At 41.5% G+C, this 19,634-nt stretch overlaps 1 protein-coding gene across 2 annotated transcripts in view; it reads right to left on the bottom strand.

Annotated features, from left to right (window-relative positions):
• The window catches only part of PPP1R1C (protein phosphatase 1 regulatory inhibitor subunit 1C), a 57,610-nt gene that overhangs the window by 19,292 nt on the left and 18,684 nt on the right, over positions 1-19,634 (bottom strand). For both annotated transcript variants that reach the window (XM_009953183.2, XM_086465821.1), the window contains exons 3-4: positions 12,148-12,185; positions 10,266-10,326 (exon numbers count right to left, since the gene is read on the bottom strand). In XM_009953183.2, coding sequence (XP_009951485.1) covers positions 10,266-10,326; positions 12,148-12,185 — 99 coding nt within the window. The remainder of the gene's footprint in view (positions 1-10,265; positions 10,327-12,147; positions 12,186-19,634) is intronic.

Raw genomic sequence — 19,634 nt, 5'->3', positions numbered from 1 at the left:
CCATGGGCAGTAAAACATCAGGGGCAAAATCTTTAGTGGCTCTTTATTGTGTGAGTGACTTGAGCTTGTGAGAAACCTACCTCTTCTGGTTTGCCTAAGGCATCAAAATACCCCAGAGCCAGCATCCAGTACAACCAGAATGTAATTACACCGTGGAAGCACACTATCTGGCAGTCCTATAAACAGTCAGAGCCTGAAAACAAGTATTGCTCTAAATTTTTCTGGAAAGCATAAACACGAATATCAGCTTACTCAATTTCATTGTGGAAAATACAAAGTACAGAAAAGGTAGACTCTTCTCTAAAGGCTTATACAGATTTGTATCAGAGTTGTAGATTCTGTAAAAATGAGTTTTAACACTGTTGTTACTTTTGATATCGCTAAGAGTGAGTTTGAAGAAAAGTCAGGCTCTAGCCACTCCACGGATTTAGGGAAAACCGCTGGCATGCAGATGAAATGTAGTAATAAGCTTACAGATTTTAGCTGGAAGTTATAAATTGCAGTCAAACTTTAATATAATTCCACTCCTCCTCTTATAACCGTTCTTGCCATTTAGTAGTTCACCAGAACTAGCGGTAAGGAACTACACCTATGTGTCACCAGGGGGAGCTTGCATGCCAAAAATCCCATTGCCTTTTTTTTTTTTTTTTTTTTTAATAACTCAGTTTTCTTAGGGATTGCAAGGAGATTGAAGGCGGAATTTACATAATTTCTCTTCATTCCTGAAAGAAAAGGAAAAACCTGCTGACTCCCTTTGCCTTTTTGGGGGATGGCTGGCATGTGGGTACTCTGGTGTTGTGGGATACAGGCAACTACTTGCTCTCCTGCCCATTGATATTTAGCCCTTCTTTCTCTTCAGTGGTGTTTCACTGCCTCCAGTTTTCACTGCTATCTGTTTAACTGACCTCATCTTTCTTGAGTCTAATGTCTCAAACTGGACGCATTCCCAGCTAAGCTGGGTAGATGTGCATGGGTTTCCTATGCCTCACCAGCTGCTCTCCAGGTACAGGTGCAACCCCGGTGTGTCCCATGTCCCTGTCTCCTGGAAAGATGCCATTTCAGGAAGTAGCCCATGAAACTGCACTGTTTCCAGGGTTTACCAAACACATGTTTATGTATACTTCTTGCTGTGTGTGAAGTATGCAGTGAAGGTGCACCTTGAGCTGGGAGAATCACGGCAAATATTTCAGGTTTGTTCTTTGCTTCTGAGTGGTCATTAGATCCTGCAATCCTTTAAATGTATTCTTAAAAGTAGTTACTCTGCAGATTGCTCAGAGTGGTCTGATGACCTCCTCTGGCTATAAAAGATCCATGGAATAACATTGGTTCACAGGTTGGGTGAGCACTGAAAAATCTTCCTACTGTTTCAAGAAAAATTAACAGCTACACCAGATGAGAGATTTTTAAACAACATCCTTCTGGCCCATGCAGCTTACAGGGAAATGAATCCCTTTTCAGATCCATATGCTTGCTGCAGTGTTTTTCTGGTCACATTTGCACACATATTTCATGCGAGTGTTCAGTCCTAGCTGTGGGCCTGAAAGGATGTGGTTGAGATCTTCAGGCTGCTCGTGTTCTTGTCTCCATGCCAAAGCTCTGGTGGATGGTTTTGGGAACAACGTGTTCCTGCTAAACTGGGCAATGTTGCATTCCAAGGGGTGAAGGAAGGGAGAAATTATGGAGAGGAGAAGAACTACATAGCCTTCTTTAGGAAATTTTTACTTTTCAATAAATTCAGACTAATAGGCATCCACTTCAAAAGGAAAACCAAAATCAAATCATAAAAGTAACAGACAACATCCCCACTGCAAGAAACCCAACACAGATGGTCCCTAAGAATCAGAAGCAAGGTTTTTCTTAGCCTGACTGCAGAAATAAGGACCATGTTGTTTAGAGCCAGAAGTATCACAAAATTAACAAGGATATTTACTTGGGTCAGAGTGAAACCTGCTGGTAGAAAGTAAAATAGCTAACAGTAAGTTACTGCTCCTGGAAGAGAAGTTTGTGGGGAGAAGCCACTCTCAAGGAAATCGTTGCATTTTTCAAACCTCCCAGACCTGATCCTGGGAGAAGTGAGTGCAGGTGGTGGGAGCTCTGCTGATGGGCTGCAAGCTTGCACCTCCATACACACACTCATAAGGACCAGCACAGTTGATGGAGTCTTAGCTGGAAGGCTGTGGGATGATTTTGGTGTATCAGGCACTGCACAATGCGCAGTGGTGCCATTCATGTTATACAAATTCACTATTAACTTTGGGCTTTCCTGTAGCTTGTCACGCTGTCTTTTGACAGGTTTGCCTTTTCAGAGTGGAGATTTTCATTATGAGATCTGACTTCATGGAGAGGAGACATTAATAGACATAGGGGAACTGTAGAAATACATAGTTAGATACAAATGCAGGGAAGGCTTTTCTTTTAAGGATACATTAAATGAGACATGAGCCCGCATAGTACAGAGGCTTTTTGGAAAAATACTACTTGGAGGGGTACCTCTGCATTTATATGCACTGTATCTTTCTCTGTCTCCAGAATAACATAATATAAATAGAGCAAGCTCTCCCACTGTCTCTCCACATGCCAGACGCCCCCGGCAGTGCTGTAGGAGGAGTGTGCTCTCCTCAGTGGGATTGATTCACGGCACAGAGCCGAGGAGGGGTGAGGACCTGACAAATACACTTGCTGCCACTCTATGCATGATCTAGCATCTCCTGTCCAGGAGCCCAGGAGATGTCAAACGCTGAACAGGAGCAACACATCTAATCTAGGTCTTCATTCCATTCATCTTGCTTGGGATCAAATTCAGGATTTTAAATGCTTGAGACGAAACAAAGGGGCAATTATTATTTATTACAGTAGGACTTGCTTGAGTCAATGTCTGCCATGTGGCTTGGTTGTTAACTTCCAGTGTAGAACATACAGCTAAAGCCAGCAAATAAAATTTAATACCCTGCCAAGTGACTGGCTTCATACGAACCTTATATCTTCTCCTAAAAAACCATTATCTTTTCTTCAAAAGATGTTTCAAATCAGAGTAAAACACTGAAAAAAATCTTTGGAATTTCACTATAAATACATCTTGAGATATAAAGTAACTGGAACAACACATGTTGCCCTTCCTGGGCTTTCTACTTTATATTTTAAAATAAGTACTCAGTCTCCCACATTCTCTTTCTATAATATTTTATGTTGTTATCTCTTAAAAGGTTGACTTTTTAATGTCATCTGTTACTGCTTAGAAGCAATTAATAATACCATGATGTTTATACTGCTCTATTTTTAGTACAACAACTCTTAGCAATACTATTTTCAAGTCATAAATGCTGTTCCACAGACATGTCTACAATTACCCTTCTATCGTAAAAATAAAAGTCGTACCCTCAAAAAGAGGCCAGTTTAACATTTGTTGCACAAAGATCAGAAAGAGTTATCAGATATGTGGACTTCACGCTGAACCAAATGAAGTCAGTGGAAATAGTCCCCTAGACTTCAGTCCATGTTGGATCAGGCCTTAAAACACACGTGTTAATTTAGGGAGCAATATTAGTGCTCAGCACAATTTTTTCTTTTTCACATGCCAGGTAATAGTGACAGATGACAAGTTATAACACAAACATCCCAGTTTTGCTGTAGAACAGATGTCAAGCTTAGTCTCCACTGAACACCTTGGTCTCTCTAAAGGTACTGTGGTATTTATTGCAGCCAAGGCCAGAGCCATTTTGAAGCAGAAGCTGCCAGCTGTGTGAAATGAAATGTATTCAAAGCTGCCAACAGTAAGAAATTGAATGCAGACTATGGCAGCATCTGCCAACTTTTTGGGCAGCAGCAGAATGGTGGCAGCCAACTGAACTTGAGGTGGCAGAAATCTAATGTATCCCATTCACCAACTCAGTGATTCACTAATTAATTTAGCTCTAATTTTGTTTTAAATTTTATCTATTGTCATCATACTACTGTACAAGTCTGAGGAAGGAGAGAGGAGGGTGGAAACAGTGAGAAAAAGAGACCAAGCACTGGAAGGCAGCATCTTGGAAAAGAGCAAGTAAATTTGTTCAAGGCCATAATACATTGAGTGATGTGGTTGTGTCAAAGTGCAGTCTGACTAAGACGTGGGTAAGAATGGTATGTAAATGAAGAGAGGAACTAGTTTTGGAACCAAAGCTGCACCTTTCTTTTGTGACCTGGTTAGGCAAAGGTCAAAAATGCAATGATACAAGACTGCAGAATGAATTTTCTTTTCCCAGTACTTCAGGAAGTCCAGGCAGTTGTGGGACTTCCACCTATGAAACTAAATGCACTGATGCTGCTTTGTCACATCACAATACATGAACAAAGAGCAGCGCATACGGATAATGAGGCAGAGCTTTTCCTTCTGTTACCCCAAAACCAACGTATTGAGATAGATCTTCTACTAAAAGGAATGGGTTGAAGAATGGATGTTACAAGGCTAAAGAAAGATGCTTCTCCAGGAGCACCACAGCTCTGCTAAGGGGTTAGAGGAGGACTTGGACCCAGCCTCAGGGACTGTTTCAGCTGCTGGGTGGTGTCTGCTTTTATGGAGCAGTCCTAGCCATCCACCCAGTATTTATCACAGCCCTTTAGCCCACTGGAAAAGCAAGGAGGTCTGAAGTACATGTTCAGGACTGAGAGGATAGTTGAAAATCATCTCCTTCTCTTGTCCTGGCCTCGTGGCTCATGTGCACCACAATCATGTTAAAAAAAAAAAAAAAAAAAAAAAAAATCATAATTGGAGAGATTGGGAAAATGTAATACCCTGAGACAAAATGACTTACCCACATAAGAAAAGTCTGACTGAGCACCAGTTCAGTCTGTGAATTTTCACAAACCTGGGCTTGATGTTTAGAAAACTGTGTAAGGTGTTATATTGTGGCTAATATTAATTTCCTAAATATTAAATTTAAGCCAGTGTATGAAGCAGAAATCACACAAAGACACAGTATTTTTCTTTCTATTATAACATGATGTTTCTTGTTCTTACGCTGATGTGTTTAGCTTACGCTAGGCGCTCTTCACAATTTGCTGTATAAGAGGGGAGCCTGTAAAATGATGCAAGTTTCTGTAGTCACTGCTTAAGACTTACAAACTTCATTCCTCTGTCACTTTAAGTAAATTTAGCACGAGATTTTTGTTCTGTGATGATTCTCGTGGGCTCCAAACTCAGTGCTTACCACACTAACAATAATCCTTTATGTCTCCAGACTCTCTCCATGTTCCTTGTTAACCTTCAGTCACAAAGTAATGAGATGCATCAGACATAATCAAGCTGGCCTAAGGGGTTACAGATTTGGATGAGGGCCACATACTCTACTAATTGCTTCTAATAAATTACATATTTCAGGAGGGACATCATGATTTTAATCATTTATTCTGCATGTTGTTTCCTTTGGAGAGAAGAACAAATAGGCACTAAACAAGTCGAGCATCTGAAATTCATGGCAGAAGCTAGAATGAGCTCATTTAATATCAACCATCATTGTAAATACTAGAATTATGCATATATCAAATCCCTGGGTCGAACACTCTGGGATCAGCCAGTGAGTCCTGGTTGTTTTAATGAGACAAACCAAAATGATGTCTTTGAATGTTCCTTAGATTTATACAACTCAGATTTAATCCCATTTCAAATGTTGTAGCTGGGGCCAAGCTCAAGAAAGTCTTTGTTTCTATGCAAAGAAAAACACATTAAGAGGGGAATTTAAAGTATGTATTTCCCAAAAGGCTGAAAAGGAAAACAGTCAAAAGTACCTTTCACCTCTGTGGGGAAAGACTTTAATTATGATTTGATGGCAACTAATTGCAAAGGTGGTCCAGTAAACACAGAAAGCAGCAAGAACTTTCTTTAAAGCCCACTGAAATTAGTAGGATCTTTATGTTGATCTAAATAGCCTCCTGCAGAGTGAACTAGGATGAGTGAAGGTTTCCTATTTCCCTGACCTCTAGCACACCCACGCCAGTAGACTCACTGTTAATGAAGTCCTCAAACCACTTGGGAATCTATGCTTCCTTCACAGGGGGAGACCTTGATGGTACTTAAATAGTTGCTAGTATTAATAGCAATATCTGGTAGATAATGTGGAGACTTGGGAGCTCTAGGGAGCAATGCAGGTTTGGGAACAGCTCAGGCTGTCTTCTGTTTGTCTTTGTAAACCTTGCTTCACGTCACTTCAGGCTGCGTTTCCTTTCAAGGATGAGCTGCGGTGCCAAACAAAATGTGACTATCTAGGTAAAACGAAACCTGCCTTGGTACAAAGTATGCCTTGGGATGGAAAGTTGCAGCTGTAGCTCTGAGACTCAAATGCACTCTTGATTTTCAAGTGGTAATGAGACACTAAGGAAGCACCATTGCCTGGGATAAGTGCAATCTGCTTTTGCCTTGGCAGTCTAAGCTGCCTTCCACTTGGTCCCTTTCTACCTAGGAGGGTTATTGTCCCATTTTAGACTTCTCTGGTGAGTGTGAGGGGAAAAAAGTGAGACTCCAGCAAGAGTTCCAGGGGCTTCTCTAACCTACTGACCAGGATGATGGAGATATCTCTAAAGATGCTATTTATGGATGGATGGATGCATGCATGCGTGGATATTTGTGCTGAAACATTTGGATGTCTACTTTGGTACAGACAAAAAGGACCAAAGGATTCTTCTTAGTTTTATTTTACAGAATGGGAAGCAGATGGGTAAATAGGAGAAACAGGCCTTATGCAATGACAATTGACTGGAAAAGTTTGCATTAGGTAAAACTGATGACTCTTCAAATTGAGAAGCATTCCTCTGGTTGTTTTTATGGTGTTTTTCATAGGGAGGTTCAAGCCAACTTCTGCACACAAAAAAAGAGCATCTTAAAATAAATGAAAGTGATGGAGATTCAAGATTAGCACATTTGAGTTTTGGAAGTTATAGAAGAATGAAACAATCTGAAGTTGAGACATAAAGCCCAAGAGTAAGAGAAGAAAAAAGTGACACAAATGGGAAATAGAGGTGATGAATGATTGATGCTGTACCTAGAAAAAAAAATGTGACAAGAGGTAAACCACAACAAACTGAAAATACAATGGATTAATTTGGTGCATCCTTCAGACACTGAATTTTGCCAACTTTGTATGCTACATAAGAGCATGGAATTAAAACACACTAGTGTAGCAGGGTTAGAAAACAAAGTATTTTTTAAAGCAAAATGGAAAATCTCTTTGACATCCATTAGGTTTGGTAATATAATACTAACAAGACCACTGTACTGAGCTGTTATCTGGTTTGCTGTCTGATTCACTCTCCAGATTACCACTTAAATCAATAGCTCTCACATTGATTTTTCCAGCACACTGTATTCCAGTAAAAAGAACAATGCTCTGAAATGAGTCAGCTATTTGCTCCGTCTGTAGGGACTCTGGTGTATTTTCGTTTAGGAAAATATAAGCAGGAGCCAAAGTACACGCAATATATAGTAATAAGAACCTGCCTGTTGCACCATAACATGACACTAGCTCTGCAGACACACAGGTTTGCTACAGCTTGCTGCAGCAACTACAGACCTGCCTGGAGCTAGAGCAAGCCCTTGTAAGGACGGAACCAAAATATTTGGGGGCAATCTTAGGCACATAATCACATTGTCTTTCAGTTTGGGTGACTGCTACGGTGGAGGGGAAATATATGCCCACATTTAACTAAGATGCTGATCTCCATTTATTTACCGTGACCTATTTTGTAGATTTTCCTGTATTTGCGTATTCCATGTAATATGTGCTATAGTCCTAGTTCTAGTCATCACTATTGTCTGATGCTGCTTCTGCTCCTTTTAACCATGTTTAACAATTTCCTCTTTCATTTATAATCACGACATACAGATTCATTTACTCTTGCTTTCTCTCTCTTGCTTAGCAATGAATTCATGAAACTAGCAAAAAATCTCTCACACAGTTTTATAATTATTTCAAGGAACTTGCAAGTAGTGCAGAAAAACTGTTTTCATTTCAAAGAAGAAATAAGAATCTCAAGAGCTACTTGGACATTTGGAGTCAAGCTAAAGCATGATGCTCCCCACTATGCTGCAGCCATAGAGCAAAACTGGTGTCATGGCCCCTTGTCTCTCCCACAGCTCTCTGCACACAGCTGCTGTCTCGGCTTCCAGGCATTGCACCCGCCTGCAAGTTGGCTTATTTCTGGGAACTTTGAGTTAACAGCAGATAAAAACTACTAAAATGCTGGAGAAATTGACAGATCAAAATGTTTGTCCCTCTTTCCACTGCAAATTCTGTTTTACAGAGATTTATTATCCCCATCTTTGAATGATTACAGATTACAGTCTATCCCACCTTCAATTAGTAACAGCCCCAGAGGACATGGAGCAGCCAAAAGGGGTGTAAAGAAGAGAGGTTCAGCATCCAGAATCTCATTCATTACTGAATATTGAATATCACATTGTGAATATACTGAAGGAGAAGCAGCCCACATGAAATAAACATATGCAAAGCTGTGTGAATGACATGCAATTATGAAGCCTGTTACTCTGAAAATACTGCTCAATATTGCCATCCTTAACTGTTATAAAACTAGAATAATTTCAATCATTATAAAACCTCTGTATTTCTCAATAATGCTTTCATAACAATGTGCACTTCACATTGCTGCATGTTTGCGTCCTAATCTCTTTGTCTAAACAAAACAACATTGATGTTTTCATAACAATGAAGACGAAGGAATAATGAATTTTCTATTTCAAGTAATTTTTAAATAAAAAAGATAGTATTTATGACAGTTATTTATGATAGTAAATCTGGAGCAATCCAGCCTGTTTACAGGAAGGTTTATCAAATTCCAGGTGTCTGCCTGTGTATCTGGGAATACTATGCAGTTTGGGATATCAAGGAGAGGCATTTTGTGCTTTACTTTCTTCTGTTTACAAGATACTTCAGGTTAGTTGTGTTCTATCTTGAATCACATACTTTCCTACATTCCTAGCGTTTCCTGGGAATTAAGTTGATGTAGAAGCAAACTATGCCAAGTCCTTCCCCAGATCTCAGCAGGATATTAAAGTAACACCGAGTAGGATGCAGTCCTTGAAGTGCTCTGTAAAACAGGTCCTTCTATCTCCTCTCATTTGTACAGTATTTAGTTTAGGTTTGTACAGCAAAATAAAACAGCAGTGAGATCAATAGATGTTATTGATACCCATGCAAAACCTCTTCCTTCCACAAATTATTATAATTGACTGTAATAAGATTATTTATAATATCCAGTACACAAACTTTAGCCCATTTTGACAAATAGATAGTAAGTCTTGTTCGGCACCTGAGTGATGTTTTAAGTGTTGCTAAGACAAGTACTAGAGAACTGAAGCTACAGAATGAGACACATAGAACTGGCTGATACGGTAAATTACCTAATGACAGCAGCAGTATTTCACACAACAAATGAGATATCCTACCTTTTTTGCCAGGTAATAAATTGCGTTAAGCAGAAGGAATGGAAACTTAGGATGTTCGTTACCTATCAAGAGACACCTGGTACGACAGCCTTTGGTCTGCAGTCTGAAAATAATCCCGCACTGACAAGTGTCAGTCAGAAATGCTGGTGAATCACTACAGGTCTTGCTTCGCTGCAAGCACCATCAAGTCAAGTTCTGTTCAGAGCCATTTGAGAAACAAGGCCTAAATGTAGCTGTTCTGATCCCAGCTAATGTTCCTGCTGCAATTATGTTCATTCCTGAAAAGCATATAAGCCCTTTAATCATTTACAGAGATTTCTCATTTCTCCTTATCTTCACAAGAAAGGCTTCACGCTTCCTATGACCAGATACTGAGCCCACAGTTTTGGCTATTCTCCTTTTCACAGTTGCCTGGAAAGGGAGGCAGGATATATGGGAGCAGTTTAAAAAAGAACCAGAGAGATGTATGGGGCCAGCGCTGATAAAACATATGTATTCAAGGAGCTCTCTTCAAAGTTCGGCATTGAATTATCTGTTATATCAAACTAATAAAAGTATCAAGCCTTTGCAGAAAAAGAAGCTTTTTCTTTTTTAAAAAAAAAAAAAAGATAAATTTGCCACTGCTACTGGTAAGGATACATGGACAGTCAGCATCAGCAGGTAGTCAATGGCAGATAGTCACCTCAAAGTGTGAAACCCACGATGGCTAAGCATGAACCTTTCACAGCTGTGCTCCTCAGGGGCAGAGAGCCATTGCTGGTGCCCCGTGTTTGCCCCGCGAGGGAAGAGGCAGAGCCGGGGTGCCAGGGCAGAGACAGTACCTGCACAGTACCTTTGAGGGCAGGCGGGGTGAAGACGCTCTGCTTCCTCTGCTTTGGAGAGGCGCTCTGGGACTGGGGGGACAGAACACAGAGAGAGGCAGTAAGAGATGGGCATGGGGAGAGTTTTCTGGTCATGGCAGCTCCGGGTCTTGCCCCACAGCTGCTTTCAGAGGATGCACACAGCACTCTGAAGTTTCAAAGAAAATTATATTGTATAAATCTGATATCAGCTCCCTGGCTTTCATGCATACAGGGAAAACTAAGATTAGACAGAAAAAACCACATGTTTAACGGACAACCCTTATGGCTCCCAAGCAAAACAGACCCAATACTACTGAAAATTACCCTTCACTCTAAAAGAGTATTGTTAAGCATAAAATTAAGATAGTCTGTGCTTTTAACAGTCTATGAAGCTGATTCATATAAGACAAGTAAGTGTTTACATATATTAAAATAGTTGCAAGATTTACGTTAACCAATATTCCAGTAAAATACATGTAACGAATGTTTATGTATATAGGTAAGGTAGTACTGAAACTATTAATACATAATTTTTTACATAAATAAATGGAAGATCCCTCCCCCTGCACTTTTTCAATGGGTTCTGTTACTCCTAAAAGAATAATTTCAACAACAAATCACTGAGCCTTTAACTGGGCCTGATTTAAGTGATATATTTAGACACAGTTAAAATTTCATGGTCACAAAATCACATCTACAGAGAAAAGATAAATTATTCCAAAATATTGGTAGTAAAATTACACAGAGTAATAGTAGTATAAGTATACAGATGTATAGTTAGCAAAACCTAACTGGAATATATTCCAGTGCTAAAGCAGAGCAACTTCTGAAAAACGAAAAATGAAAAATTAAATTGGTATCCATATTAGACCAACATGAAATATGTCCATATACAAAGGATAATAAAACTACATAAGGTCATACACATAGCTAACTTTTGGACATGTAAGAACCGCATCACATTGCTAAGAAAAAAGGTTAAAAAAAATATCTGCATAGATAAGCTTTATTTTTTCCTCATCTAATCAATTTCTAGTTGTATTTGGTCATAACGATGTTGCTTTTTCCCAAATATTTGCTAAAAATGCCTTTTTCCCCTGAGTACTTTGACTAGTATATAGTCTGTGAATTTTAATCAGATCTATTTCTTCAAGGAACATTTGAGACAGCTCCTAAGAAAATCACTTTCACAAAAGTGTGGCAAATGCTATTACCTTACCTTATCACAATGGGTGGAATGATAACATTTATAAATAAAATATTGCCTGCTTTTGAAAGAGAAAGCTGTTTATAAACACTGTGGGATAGGTTGTTGATCCTCACCCCGGTACATCTTACTAAGTCTGTATTTGAGTCCAAATTTCAACCAATCAATACCTCCTACTGCTATTTAAAGCACTGCCTGCTTCTCTGAGCAAAGAGTGAAGGAGAAAGAGATCAGGGAATTAGAGTACCTATGCAAGAGGAGGTTAGAAAATGAGATCAGAGGAGTCGACTTTTTTAACTCCCGTGCAAACAACATCAATTCACTGCCTGCTTGGGCTTGGCAAATGATGGGAAGAGAAGACTGCAATGCTTTTGTAGACCAGCAGTGATCTGCAGACTCAAAGCAATGCTGGATGAGATGACTTGGCAGGTTCACCTTGGGCCAGGTTTGCTATGACTTGCCAGGGCATGGCAGCCAGGCAGGGGGGACACTTGCCTTTCCCTGTTCCCTGCTGCAGGGAGAAGGGAGAACTGGCAGAGCTGAGACGCAGCACAGCTTTACATAGCCCTTGTTTGAAAGTGACGGGCCTTAAAAGGCTGTGTACCTGAGATGGTGTGACAAGTTAAATAAAAACCTAAGTTTTTTTAAAAAATAAATTCACTTACCTCTGCCTGTGAGATATTTGTTCTCTTCTCATCTTTTTCTAGAGGAAGGAAAGATACAGAAAGAGAAAACTTAGTACAAAAACATTTCTAAGTGCTAAGCCTTGCAGCTCTGCCCTGAACCTTACAGCACTATTGTAAATAAGAAATTACCCTTCTGATTTACAGCTTTTCTTTCTCTATTGTGTATCTCAGAAAACCAGAGGCCATGATTAGCATTTAGACATAAGCAATGCATCTAAAGCACTTAACTCCCATTTTTTGTCTGTGAATCAACAGCAAATGATGGAGCTTCTTTAGCATCAAGTCCTTTGGCCAGGTTCAGAGCAGGGCTCTGTGCTCAACGATGGCTGTTGGGACACGTGGCTGCTTTGCCCAGGGACTGCAATTTTTTCTATGTTCGGAAAAGTCTTGATTACCAAATGACGTGCAGCAAACTCATGAAGGTCTCTTCTTGACTCAAATAATAATCAACAACCTCACCTCACTTTTTAACCTCAAGTAGACGTCACTGTGCAATTTCCACTGAGGTGTGGCAGATCTGTAAATGTAGGTCTGAGGGAAGAATTAGGTCCAGGCAACATCACTTCATCTCATTTATTCTCTAGATATTGGCTGCTTGTGGTGTGCTGTGCTGTGCATGAGGGGAAGAGCCAGTCCAGGTAGACCAATTGCATCTTCTATTGTATTCTTTACCATTGTATCTGTGCATCTTGCAAACATTAATTGATTGACTTACTGAATTTTTTCAATTTATATATTTCCCATTATCTTTATATGAAAGACATTCAGATGGCTTATACTTGAGGTTAAAAAGTGTAGTTGAAAACTGTGCTGATTACTAAAGCATGGTCCCACAGATACTGAATTAGACAGAACAATCAGGAAGGCAGTTCCTGCCATTGACATTTGTACGAACTTTGGTAAGGTGACTAATCTCTTCCTTGACTTCCCTACCTATAAATAAGTATAGCAGTGCCTATTTAAGTATACCAGCATCTATTTGCCTTTGCAAAGTGCTTTGGGGTATGAAGCTAGGCTGGCTAAATGGGTGATAATTTACGTGCTTGTAATCTTTCTTATTAGTTGTGTACCAAACAGATGCAGACTTCAATAATTCAACATTGGATTTTTTTTTTACCTCAGGATCCTGGATTTAGTTTGGAGGCTGAAATTTTAATAAATCAGGAGCTTTCAGCAGAGAACAATGAAAAGTATGTTACATCCCATTGCTTCATGAAACTCTAAATGCCCAGATTAAAAATGTGTTTTGTAAAACCAAGCTGAGGCTTGGGTAAGGAACAAAAACTGTAATCAGCAGCTTTGTTGGGTTTCAGGTCTTGTTCCTAAGGATGCACACAACTCTAACACTTTGGACTTGCGCTTCATGTTCTTACTGCGGTGACATTAAACCTACCTGAACTGGACAGTTTCCAGCCTTTCACCCACCAGCACTTACATGACAGGCAACTTTGGGCACCAGAACTGGTCCTGTATGGAGTTAGAGAAATCATTCATATCATAGAATAATAGAATACTTTGGGTCGGAAGGGGTCTTTAAAGGTCATCTAGTCCAACTCTCCTGCAGTGAGCAGGGACATCTTTAGCTGGATAAGGTTACTTAGAGCCCCATCCAACCTGACCTTGAGAGTTTCCAGGGATGGGGCATCTACTACCTCTCCAGGCAGGCTATTGCAGTGTTTCATCACCCTCCTTGTAAAGAATTTCTTCCTTATATCTAGTTTAAATCTACCATCTTTTAGTTTAAAACCATTACACCTTGTCAGATCACAACAGGCTCTCCTAAAAAGATTGCCCCCATCTTTCTTACAGGCCCCCTTTAAGTACTGGAAGGCCACTGTAAGGTCTCCCCAGAGCCTTCTCTTCTCCAAGCTGAACAACCCCAACTCTCTCAACCTGTCCTCATAGGGGAGATGCTGCAGCCCTCTGATAATTTTTGTGGACTTCCTCTGGACTTGCTCCAACATGTCCATCTTTCTTGTGCTGAGGACTCTAGAGCTGGATGCAGTACTTGAGGTGGGGTCTCACAAGGGCAGAGTAGAGGGGGAGAATCACCTCCCCTAACCTTCTGGCCACACTTCACTTGATGCAGCCCAGGGTGTGGTTGGCTTTCTGGGCTGTGAGTGCACATTGCTGGTTCATGTCCAGCTTTTCATCCGCCAGAACCCCTAAGCCCTTCTTCCCATAGCCTGTATTGATACCAGGGATTGCCCCAACCCAGGTGCAGGACCTTGCACTTGGCCTTGTTGAACCTCATGATGTTCACACAGGTCCACTTCTCAAGCTTGTCCAGGACCCTCTGGATGGCCCCTTGTCCCTCAGGTGTATCAACCGCACCACTCAGCTTGATGTTGTCTGCAAACTTGCTGAGGATGCAGTCGATTCCACCATTTATATTGTTGATGAAGAAATTCAACAGCACTGGTCCCAGTACACACCCCTGAGGGATGCCACTTGTCACTGATCTCCATCTGGACATCAAGCCATTGACCACTACCCTCTGGATGTGACCATCCAGCCAATTCCTCACCCACGAAACAGTCCACCCGTCAAATCCATATCTCTCCAATTTAGAGAGAAGGATGTTGTGGGGGACTGTGTCAAAGGCCTTACAGAAGTCCAGATAGATGACATCCATAGCTCTTCCCTTGTCCACTGATGTAGTCACTCCATCATAGAAGGCCACTAGGTTGGTCAGGGAGGACTTGCCCTTGGTGAAGCCATGCTGGCCGAATCACCCCTGTCCTCCATATGCCTTAGCACTGCTTCTAGGAGGATCTGCTCCAGGATGTTCCCAGACACAGAGGTGAGGCTGACAGGGCAGTAGTTGCCAGGGTTCTTCTTTCTACTGTTTTTAAAAATGTGTGCAATGTTTCCCTTTTCCAGTCTCCAGGGACTTCACTTGACTGCCATGACTTTTCAAATATCACAGAGAGTGGCTGGCACCTACATCAGCCAATTCCCTCAGGACTCTGGGATGCGACTCATCAGGTGCCACAGACTTGTATATGTTCAGGTTCCTCAAGTAGTTACAAATCTGATCTTCTCTTACAGTGGGAGGGACTTCGTTCCCCCAGTCCGTGTCTTGCAGCCCATCCACTCAAGAAGCCTGGGAAAAGATGTTGCCAGTGAAGACTGGGGAAAAAAAGTTGTTGAGTAGCTCAGGCTTTTCTTCATCCGTTGTTACTAACTCACTGGTTTTGCTCATCAGAGGGGATATGCTTTCTTTAACCTTCCTTTTCTGGCTGGCATACTTGCGGAAGCTCTTTATTATTCTTTGCATCCCTTGCAAAGTTCAGCTCCAGCTGTGCCTTGGCCTTCCTGACCCCATCCCTACACAACCAGGCAGTGTCCCTATACTCTTCCCAGACTATACTCTTCCCAGACTACCTATCCCTGCTTCCACTGCCTGTGTATTTCCTTCTTGCCACTGAGTTTGACCAGCAGGTCTTGACTCAGCCATGTCTGTTTCTTGCCTTGCTTTCCCGATTTCTTACACCTGGGGATCGAGAGCTCTTGCACTCTATGGAAAGTGTCCCTAAAGATCTGCCAGCTCTGTTCTGTGCCCTTGTCGCTGAGGGAAGCTTCCCAGGGGGCCCTATTGACTAACTCCTTGAAGAGCTGGAATTTTGCTTTCCTAACATTCAGGGTCCTGACTTTACTCTTTGCCTGACCCATATCCTTCAGGACTGTGATCTCCACCAGTGTGTGATCACTGCAGCCCAGGCTGCCTCCAATCTTGACATCACTGATTAGTTAGCTCACATTGGTGGCCATCAGGTCCAGTATCACATCCCCTCTAGTAGGGCTATTACCTGGCTTAAGAAGTTATCCTCCATGCACTCCAGGAGTCTCCTGGATTGCCTACAGCTCATTGTGCTACTTTTCCAGTAGATGTCAGGGTGGCTGAAGTCCCTCAGAAGGATGAGAGCTTGACTATGAAGCCTTCTGTAGCTAGAGTAACAAGACTTCATCCATAGGCTCTCCTTGGTCGGGTGGCCTGTAGTTAGATGCCAGCCACCTTTGCTGCCTTGGTCTCCAATTCTTACTCATAGTCTTTCAACCTGCTCATGGCTATTCTTCAGAGACAGCTCTTCACACTCTATCAATTTCTTGCTGTAGAGGGCAAGGCCTCCACCACTCCTTCCTCACCTGTCCCTTCTGAAGAGCCTGTAGCCATCAACAGCCACAGTCCAGTCATGGGATTCATCCCACCAAGTTTCAGTAATGGCAACCAAGTTGTAGCTTTCTAGCAACACTGGCTTCCAGCTCCTCCTGTTTGTTGCCCGTGCTGCATGCACTGGTGTAGAGGCATTTCATCTGGGCTGTTGGCAATGTGACTCTTAGAGGAACATCCCTTAAATACTTTGAGGTATTTCACTGGTGTTTCCCTCTTGGCTTCTATTAGCTCAGGAGCCTCTAGCTCATCTCCATAAGACTTCAAGCATGTGCAGTGTACCCAGCATGCCTCAGAGCAACAGGCTGAGGGCCATCGCTAGCACCCTGTTCCTCTAATCATGGCGAAGCCGGATATTATTCCCCTCCCACTTCAGGTCTAGTTTAAAGCTCTGTCAATGAGTCCTGCAAGATCCTGAGGAAAGTCCCTCTTCCTGTTTTGAGAAAGGTGAATCCCATCCCACTCCAGCAAGCCTGGTGTCATGAAGGTCATTCTGTTATCAAAAAAAAACCAAAATTGTGGCAGTGACAACAGCCCCAGAGTTACATATTAATAACTGTGTCCATCTGTTTCTTCTAATGTTGCTGCCCACGACTGGAAGGAGAGAGGAAAAAATAACCTGTTCTCCTGATTCCCTTACCAGCTGTCCCAAGACCTTGAAGTCTTCCAATTGCTCTTGAACTATGTGTTGCATGCAGCTTCATCACCACCCTCATGGAAGAGCAGTAACAGGTAACAGTTTGTATGCCGTACCAAACTAGGGAGTTTCCTAGTGATGTACTTAACCCATGCCCCAGGGAGGCAGCAAACTTGCCTAAGAGGGGGTCCTGTCTGGCATATTGGACCCTCTCTTCCCCTCAGAAGAGAGTCTTCTACAATTATAACCTGTCATTTTTTCCTCACGGAGGTAGTTGTGACAAAGGACATAGGCCTTTCTGACCTTGGTGACACCTCTAGTGTAGATGGACTGTCATCCATATCATCTGTTGACTGGCCTTCCACATCCAGAGCATCGTACTTGTTGTACAGAGGCACCTGGGGGGTCAAGGTGGGCGAGGAGGGGGTTCCTCGTTGCCCCAAACATGGATTTGCACAGAGCAAATAGTGCCAATGAATAGCATCAGACAACATGGAAATTTAAGAATTACTTACAAAAAAATCACAGAAACTAATAGTCTTTCGAATCCAGTAAACAGAGATCAGAAATGAACCCAAAGGAGCAAAAGAGACAAACTTGAGGACATGAAGTGTTTCAAGTCAGTTGTGAGATTAAGAAAAAGGTAGAGCTGACTGGAGAAGCTATTTGGTCAATGGTATATTTTGGTGTGCATTTATTTTTGAGGACATAAAGATGATTGCATGCTTATTTTTGACGTTCTGGTGGATAAGACTCAATGGAGAGTGTACATTTTTAAGGAGAGGTTACAAGGAATGGGAACAAGGGAATCTAAGATCCCTGAATGCCATGGACTGAGGTAGAGAGTAGAAAATAAACAAGAATTCTTTCTGTAGAAGAGAGAGAAAAGATAAAAGGCAAGGGGGACACAGAAGGAAGACAGAAGTGCTTGTGTGTAGCTGAGGTAGTAATGAGAGACAGGGACAGTGGGGTTGTAAAAAAAGTGGAAAGAGTCCACTGTAAAAAAGTCCACAGTGTAAAAAGTGAAATTTGGTGGTGACAGACTGCAGAGCTGGAGTGTCCTGTGGCCTGGAGCTCATTCAAGAGCTCTCTAACTGAGGAGGCATTTAGAGCCATATTGGTCTAAGTGAAGGATTACATTAATACTTGTGTGAACATTCTTCCTTGGACAAACAGTGTTCTTCCAGTGTAACTTACAATGCTTTGAAAGGAGTCTAAATAAATTAATGAAAGCATGCGCTTATAACAGTCTCACTAAGTGTCCTTGTGAGAGTCAATGCATGTGGAAATCCATGCTCTCACTACAACAGGTCAGTTCAGGCATTAAGACATTCCATGTAGAAAATCTCTGTGACAAACAAACTTTATGATGAGAATGGAATTTACAAGGTAAGAAATAACATTATCAGTTAGCTACTGCATATCAGACGTATTCACTTTTGGAAGTCAAACAAGCCATGCATTTCCCACCCTTAAATCCCTCTCAAATGCATTAATAATTATAAGCTGAATTTCTTTACTGAACTATTTGGCCATAAATTCCTCCTGTCTCCCAAATGCTCTTGTTAGCAGAGCTCTTTTGAATGTTTATTACATATCCACCCAGTCAAGCTGATATAATATGCAGTGGATACCCCAAAGGTGCCATTACATGAGGTCAGAAAAGAACAGAGTGTAAGGAGGCTAGTTATAGCTAGGATGACAACTGCTTGATGTTGCTGATCGCTTTTTCCATGAGTTTCCACTGTTGTGAAAACAGCATGACCATGCTGGGGAAAGCCTTGTGGTCATTTTAGGGTAAGACCAAAAGTCATCTGCCTCTCTTCTCCCACTGGATAACGTTAATGCACTTGGAGCAGCTATGCAGGGCAAGAGGTGACCTATTTTAAAAGACTTGGCCTCTGATATCACCCATGGGCGCTGCAGTGGAGTCATCCAGCAAAGGCTTATCTCATCCAGCTAAGTACCCTGCTTTCTTTCCCCTTGGCAAGAGCAAGTAAAAGCCTTTTCTGTAGCGTTTCAGTCAGGCGGTTCTGGAGGAACAGAACAGGTCAGAGCGGTCAGCTTTTACACAAAAGATACTCAGAAAAAGGCTGGTAGAATTGTTGAAGAAAGCTTCTTGTAGAGAGTTTGGAATTTTCCTTGGGAATATAAAGCTGAGAATTTTCAGATAAGAGCCATAGGGGGCTGATAGAACTTTGGATTTGGTTAGTTTTTGTCATAGTGTCTAAATTTTCCTTTAAAAATAATATGCACAATAACTTTTAATTGCTCAGGTAGTGGAAATAGCCCATGAGCCGCATGTCTATAACCAGTTTTAGTTAAAGAATGATTTAAACAAGAATGGTTTGAATCTGAAAGAAGAGAGCTGGACACAATGTCACTGTCAGTCTGGATCCTTATTATAATCCTGCCCCCACTCATGTATAAACAGTGCCACCGGAGAGAGCAAAGTAGATGAACAGAAGCATGGATCCAGGCTTTCACATGCAAACTTTAGTGCAGGACACCCTAACACAGAGACAAATCAGATAATGCTGCAGCTATGTGATAGTTCAGCCAGTTTAATTTCATTAGTTTTGACGAAATGTCTCCATGGCCAAACAGTATCATGTCCACGAGCAAAGCTTTCTCTCTCAAAAAATGTGAAAGAGA

This window comes from Leptosomus discolor, chromosome 5 (assembly GCF_034619465.1).
Source record: "Leptosomus discolor isolate bLepDis1 chromosome 5, bLepDis1.hap2, whole genome shotgun sequence".
Classification (NCBI taxonomy): domain Eukaryota; kingdom Metazoa; phylum Chordata; class Aves; order Leptosomiformes; family Leptosomidae; genus Leptosomus; species Leptosomus discolor.
This window is presented reverse-complemented; position numbering and strand designations above follow the sequence as displayed.